General features: G+C 33.0%; 1 protein-coding gene across 1 annotated transcript in view; it reads left to right on the top strand.

Annotated features, from left to right (window-relative positions):
* The window catches only part of LOC108359808 (proton-associated sugar transporter A-like), a 119,681-nt gene extending 115,520 nt beyond the window's left edge, over positions 1 to 4,161 (top strand). The window contains exon 4 of the mRNA XM_017611836.1: positions 3,472 to 4,161. Coding sequence (XP_017467325.1) covers positions 3,472 to 3,702 — 231 coding nt within the window. The 3' untranslated portion in view covers positions 3,703 to 4,161. The remainder of the gene's footprint in view (positions 1 to 3,471) is intronic.
* Positions 4,162 to 7,866: the final 3,705 nt, after the last annotated feature.

The following is a 7,866-nucleotide window of genomic DNA, read 5'->3' as shown; positions in this document are numbered from 1 at the left end:
TTTTTTTTCTGAAAATGCACTTATATGATGCTAGCAGATTTTCGTGCCAGTTGAGGGCAAAAAAGTGTTGCCCATTATGACAAAACTTCCTTCCAGGAAATTTTCTGAGGTTGCCCGGTCAGAGCCAAAAGTTTTTCCCAATTGGGCTCTAATTTTGGCCCAATTGGGGCCCAATTAGCGATTTGCCCAATCTACCGAAGATTTCCCCAACCAGTGCTCACAATTTGCTCAAAGTGAACATGCATACGAAATTAAAACATTTTTATCGATAAAATCACACATACAGACATCAAAATTCCCTACGAAAAAAAATATTTTTTAATTTTTTTTCTTGAAAATTTTCCATACAAATTTTTTGATAAAAAAATTTAGTTTTTGAAAATATGCCATCTCAAAAAAAATTGGAAAAAATCACAATGGTATCTCTGAGTATTGCGCAATATTTAAGTATAATGTTATGGGGTGCACTCTACAATAATTTGAGTTATGAATTTTTTTTACACCGAAGGTGAGTAAAGTGAGTACATTACAATTAAAAAAAAAATTAAAATTTTGTTTAGAATTTTTTTGAGTATGCAATTTTGTAGGCCATTACATTTGAGTATAATAAAGTGCAAGTGTTAAGCTACTGCAAAATTGCGTTGATTTTTAATATTGTTTATGCTCACGGCTTCTTGCACTTTTTCCTTATCGATGAAAATGCCTAAACCCGTTTTCAAAGAAAAAAAAAATAAAAATAACCGCAGTTTTTCAATCGCTTAAAACTTCCACCTTATTGTACTAAAATTTAATGTGCTATAAAACTGCATATTCAAAAAAATTATAAAAAAATTTAAAAAATTTGTAAATTGGTAATGCCCTCATTTTACTCAACTTCGGAGTAAAAAAAATTCATAACTCAAATTATTGTAGAGTGCACCCCATAACATTATACTTAAATATTGCGAAATACTCAGAGCTACCAATGTGATTTTTTCCAATTTTTTTTTGAGATGGCATAGTTTCAAAAACTAATTTTTTTTAGCAAATCGCTAATTGTGTCCCAATTGGGCCAAAATTAGAGCCCAATTGGGAAAAACTTTTGGCTCTGATCGGGCAACCTCAAAAAATTTCCAGCAAGGAAATTTTGTCATAATGGGCAACAATTTTTGTGCCCTCAACTGGCACGAAAATCTGCTAGCATCATATAAGTGCATTTTCAGAAAAAAAATCATAACTCGAAAATGACGAATTTTAGCATATTGCTACTCGTACTGAAAATAGTTTATACTATTCCCTAATAGACAAAAAAGTTTGAGAGAAAAAAAGATGTGGCAATTTGAAAAAAAAACAATTTGAAAAAAAAAAAAATGTTGTTTATAAACAATAATTAATTATTAATAAACAATTTCTGATGTTTAGTTCACTAGATCGATTCAGTAGATCAATATCTGCAATTTAAAAAAAAAAACGTTAAAATCCTTGCTTTTTTGCGGCAGTTATAAACGATTTCATCAAAAGTTGCTATTAAGAGAGGAAAAAAGAAGCGTTCGTATTCAAAAAGAAAAAAATTATTATTCGAAAAATTCACATTTCTGAGCAAAAAGAAAAAATACGTGTCTCCTTAAATTGTTCAAGGAACAATCCCTGTGAGTTTTATCGCAAACTTAAATTCCCTTTCCCCCGGCCTGGGTGATTTGAGATGGAATGAGCCTTATATAAGCTGATTTTTGGCAAAGAATTCCATTTGTATTCTTTTGCACGCTCACACAGATCTGCCAAAACTTGCCGTTCATATGCGAACGCTTTGCGTACGCACACAGTTGAGTGTGAGCTTGTAAAATATATTGTACATTTTAAATTTCTTTTATTTCTATAATTCTGAAAGATATTTTAATTATCTATCCTTTGATATATTAACTATTAAAAAAAAAGTGAATTAATAACGAGTTTTTAGTCAAATTAAAAAGTTCTCGTTCACGCTCGCATTGAACTGTATAGCGAGCTTTACTATGCGCAAACGGGCTTCATTTTTTATATGAAACAATAAGAAATGAATTATTTAATTTGTATTTAATAAAATAACCATCTGCAGATTTATAAGCTAAATAAAATCATGTAGACAAATGTATACCCTACGCATTGTCTCTATCCCAAAAATTAATCATGACGACCCAGCTCAATGTACAAATGTACATACATATCGTATTTCCCTTTGTATAAGAGTGTCATAATCCAAAGATACATGTGGGTCATTCCATACAATATTTACAGCTCAATATTTTTTTTTGGGGTGAAATAAATTTTTTTACATTCTTTATTGAAAAAAAAGAAGAACCTATTTTTTTATTACGTCATGATATTCGAAAATCTCGAAAAAAAATCCCCGAATTTGTCGGAGAAAATCAGCTAATATCAAAATGTGCGTAGTTACCTCGGCTTTCGATGAGAGTGTTTGATAGATTTAAATAAAGAAAAAATCCATTAAAAAATCGCACTTTTTTATTTTTTATTATTTTTTTTATTNTCAGCTAATATCAAAATGTGCGTAGTTACCTCGGCTTTCGATGAGAGTGTGAGATAGATTTAAATAAAGAAAAAATCCATTAAAAAATCGCACTTTTTTATTTTTTATTATTTTTTTTATTACTTCATTATGTTTGATTTTTATTTTTTTCAACCTGAATAGTTGTCAAACTTTATAGAGTAAGCTGTAAAAATTTGAGAATGGAAACACCAAAACTGTTGAAGTTTATGTACGCAGGTATGAAAAACCTCGTGACTTCTACAGTTTTGGTGTTTCCATTCTCAAATTTTTGCAGCGTATTCCATAAAGTTTCGCAACTGTTCAGGTTGAAAAAAAAAATAAAAATCAAACATGATGAAGTTAATAAAAAAAAATTAAAAATAAAAAATGCGATTTTTAATGCAAACATTTTTTTTAATCTATCTCACATTTTCATTACCTTAACTGATTTTCTCCGACAAATAGTTTATTAACTGCAAACATTTAAAAAAAGATACTTCCCCGTGAGTTCAAAATTTCGGGAATTTTTTTAGAGATTTTCTTTAGAGAAAAATTTTTATTTTTTATTTATTTTTTTTGTATTCTTTAGAGAAAGATTGTTTTAGAGAAAAATAGGTGTCTTCTTTTTTTCGATAAAGAATGTAAACAAATATACATATATCACCCCAATAAAAATATTGAGGTGTAAATATTGTATGGAATGACCCATATATTTATTAGTTTAGTTAAGTATGCCGACATGACCGCTATTTCATATTCTATGTTCTGTATCTCATTATAAGAAAATACTTCTTCATTTTTACTATGGGAGCTTATGTAAACTATACACTTTAAAGCCGGTTTCTGAGCTTTTGATAATTTGGATTTTGACGCTCTTGCGGCAATGGTAGGACATTATTTTACCAATTAATTTAAGACTAATATAACTGCTTTATGACATAAATATTGTTTTTTAATTTTTTCAGTTCGAGCTTGACGGTACCGGTACACCCAAACTAGGATCGAATGTCCGTGGGTTGGGAACAGACATAGCGGTTGTTAGCAGTATGGTTTTCCTTGCGCAGTTTATTCTGTCAATATGTATGGGTACTATAGTAAGGATATCCGGTACAACGACCGCGGTGGTTAGCACAGCGAGCTTTTTAAGCTTTTGCGGAGCAATAGCAGCCACAAAAATTATGTATTTGGATTTATAAATCCACCAATCTTGTAAACTAATAATCAGTGTTCTTTTACGAAAATCCTATAAATAAAAAATATTTGTGATTTCTAGTATTTATTGTTTGTCCGAAAAAAAATCCATCTTAATTATGTACTTATCTAAGTAATTATTATATACTAAAATGCGCGTTGACGGAGAATAATTTCATTCGTTTGGTATTTAATGAAAACACCGATGTAACGAAAAAGCGACGCACTCGTTGGACGCTAATTCCAAACGAAAAATCTAAAAAGTCTAAGTCTAAAGCATAATACATATTAACATTGTTTCGCCGTTGTCGAGAACTCAGTAGGTCATAACAATAGCAATGACATTCTCACCATTATAAAGCTTAAAATAAATTTGCGGCATAGTATTAGACGCAGTAGTAAAGATAATAGTCAGCCATAGAATGTTTTCTTTGGCGTAAGTTTAAGATTAGGATTAATATTAAGCTCGACCATGAGATTGAGATTAAGATTAAAATAAATATTCCTTATTATGCAGAAAAATGCTCGTATAATTACAACAAGCGAAGGTAATTTTTGTTAATGTCATCAGATTTGCACCGATCGCTCCGTTTTCAATAATGAGGTGTCAAATTAAAGGGCTTGGCAGTTAGATGTGCGCTAAGGTTTGATTTTTTCGAAAAGAGTTGCCATCTGTTAAAAAGTTTAATTCAAATTATTGAATAAGATAAATCAATTATTATAATTAGAGAGGTTCTACAATTCACATTTCCATAGAATGGAGCTTGCAATTCAAATTGACAGAGGTTGAAATGCAGAACATATTCGGTATCAATCGAAAAAATTAAAATGCTTTATTTCTTAAAAATGTATGGGGGTTGTCAAATTCAATTTAAATTAAAGGAGTTGGGTAATCACAATTAGGGTATCAGACGAAAGAGGTTAAGAAAGGCTTAAGTTTGTAAATATTTTTTAAAAAGTTGCGACCTGTTTGGAAGGAGGATTTTAGTTTACTTATAAACAAGACATACATATGTATGTATAATATGTACTTAAAGAAGCACATTCATCGGCTAAGACTATGGTTTGGTGATCGTTTGCCGATTTACTATCTAAAGACCCACTCAAACACACACTAAAACCTTCTTAAAATCCCTCCAGCCATTTTGGATTTCACTCACAAATATACCTACAGAAGAATTATATACTTATTCAAAGATAAGTAATAGTCAATACGTTTGTACTTTACCACGCCCTCTTTTCAAGGAGCCCATTTTTCTCAATGAGTATGGGATTGATTTCATATATCTCCATACAAAGTGCTCCAGCACTGTACCATGAACACTTCCACGCCCCCTTTTCCAATAGCTCCATATTTTCTCCATGACTACCAATAACAACTACCAATAACAATTCTAGAGATATGCAATAAGAAAAATTCGACTTGTATGGGAGGTGCCACGCCCGTATAAAGTTCCAGTAATCTACCATGAACACTTCCAGAGATACTTATTATGAAAAATTCGGTTTGTATGGGAGATGCCACGCCACGAGTATACGATGGATTTCATATATCTCCATATCAAGTTCCAAAACTCTACCATGAACATTTCCAGAGATATACTGTATGAAAAATTCGGTTTGTATGGGAGATGCCACGCCACGAGTATACGATGGATTTCATATATCTCCATATCAAGTTCCAAAACTCTACCATGAACATTTCCAGAGATATACTGTATGAAAAATTCGGTTTGTATGGGAGATGCCACGCCACGAGTATACGATGGATTTCATATATCTCCATATCAAGTTCCAAAACTCTACCATGAACATTTCCAGAGATATACTGTATGAAAAATTCGGTTTGTATAGTAGGTGCTATGCCCCTTTTCCAATAACTCCAATTTTTTTCCATGAGTATACGATTTGTTTCATATATTTCCGTACCAAGTTTAAAAATTTTATCATGAACGCTTCCCGAAATATGCAGTATGAAATATTCGGGTTGTATGGGAGGTACCACGCCCTCTTTTCCAATAGCTCCAATTTTTTTGCAAGAGTATGCGATTGATTTTATATGCGCCAATACCATGTTCCATTACTTTACCATGAGCACTTCCAGAGATATGCAGTATGAATATTCCGTTTGTATGGGAGGTGTCACGCCCCCTTCTCCGATAGGTCCAATTTTTCTCCAAGAGTATGCGATGGCTTTCATATATCTCCAAACCAAGTCCCAGAACTCTACCATGAACATTTCCAGAGATATGGAGTATGAAAAATTCGGTTTGTATAGGAGGATCCAAGTTCCTTTTATATATCGAGATTTTTGTTGGCCAATAACCATCCTTTGAATTTCTGCAGCAGGTGTCTGAAATTAAAAAAAAAATCGGTACAGCCGATCTCGAGCTTTGCGAACAGAAAAAAAGCGGCTTTCAAAATATATATCAGTATAGATATGAGTGTCAAACGAAAGGGTTTTATGAAAGATTTAGCTTGAAATCTATCTATCTATCTATATTTATAAAAACTAGCAGTTACCCGCGAAGATTTTTGAAGCTAAAAGGGCATCTTTGATGAATTTAAAAACAATTTCCCGCAGTTCGAGTTAAGAAGAAAATTTATTAGACGTGTTTTGAAATTGTGAGAATAATAAAATTTAATCAGCAAAAGAATATGTCAATATAAAGGAAAAGCGCCCGCAATGCATCCTCTCCGCAAAGAACTCATGTAAAACAAATACATGCAAAAGAAGCTAATCGACCGATTGTGGCTCGGTTATTTGAGAGGCTTGAAAAGGAATTGGAAACGTCTATAGAGAGCATAGTTAAAAAATTGAACGGCAATGAAGAGCGCGCTATACAAAAAAATTGGTAGATCGCGGCTTAACTTTCAAACCTTAAATCAGCTATGAAAAATATTGATGAAATAGAAGTGAGGGCGCTAGAAAAACTGCGCGGCGAAAATGGGGAACAAAACCAAGTAGTTCTCACAATTTGTCAGCAATTCGATGAGCTGGAGAATGCGTTGGTGTCACGGTGTATTAAGCAGAATGAGTACTTTACAAACATGAAGCGCAAGGATGAAAATGATGTGACGTAAAAGAACGTAGAGTGGCGCCACAATAACCGCGTACTTGGGGTTTACACAAGTCAATTTTGCAGATACAATAGCAATAGATTCACACTTTTGCCAATCTGGCGCTCTCTATGCAAACACACGCAGTCTACTCAACTGTCAGTTTGATCCTTGAGCGGAATGTATGTACGTAACGTGCTCTACCTTACAGGGCTATTATTGTACACGGTGTACCGCAGGTAGCTGGCGAGAATTTGTCTTCGCTATTTACTCAGCTATGCACGAGAGTTAATTTGTCTGCACTAGCCATTCTCTCATCTTTTCGAATGCGTAAATCACAGAGGTACAACTATTATAAGAGAAAAAAACAAAAGTCAATCAATAATCTACATATTAAAACGCTAACGAAATCCCATACGAATCTATTCCTCTATGTTTCTCAACCGATTTCAATGATTGTTCTTTTCTTCGAAAGGTATTTCAAAGGGGAGATGCGCATTTTGTTTTTCCGGTAGGTGGCGCAGGAGTCGAGTTCTCAAAAATTTCATTTATTGTCAAATTTGCGTAAATTCAAATGTTACCAAAATCAAGAGAAATATTCCTGCGTAAAATGGACCCGATAAGTGGCTCCAGAGCCGAATTATTCGAATTTTTGTATAAATTCCTGCTTTTGTTTCACCATTTACTATCCATATCGAGAGCTTATATTCAATATCCTCTATCTGCAATTTTCACAAAAACTATTTGGGATGTTAGAACCTATCTGGGACTTACCTCTGATCATCACTGAAGTTGATTCTGACTTTGCAATTTATTAATAAATTCTTCTGTCAAGCGTTATACGAGGTCAGCATTTATATGACCGATGATGTCTTAGGTGGATTTTTATATCATAATCTCATTTTTGTGAAAAGTGAAGATAGAAGGTATTGAATATAAGCCCTCGATATATTATTACGCTAACGAGATCCCATACAAATCTATTCCTCCCTACTGACCCTATGAATTATAAAATTATTTGACAGAAAATGTATCACTCCACCTAATAATATTGTGACCTAGACTAGAGATGCCCAAATCAGCACATATGTGTCGCGGGCGACTGCGCG

This window comes from Rhagoletis zephyria, unplaced genomic scaffold (assembly GCF_001687245.7).
Source record: "Rhagoletis zephyria isolate East Lansing unplaced genomic scaffold, Rhagoletis_zephyria_1.1 Rzeph_scaffold_00466, whole genome shotgun sequence".
Taxonomy (NCBI): Eukaryota; Metazoa; Arthropoda; class Insecta; order Diptera; family Tephritidae; genus Rhagoletis; species Rhagoletis zephyria.
Note: the sequence above shows the minus strand (reverse complement) of the source record. Positions and strands in the feature narration are given on the sequence as shown.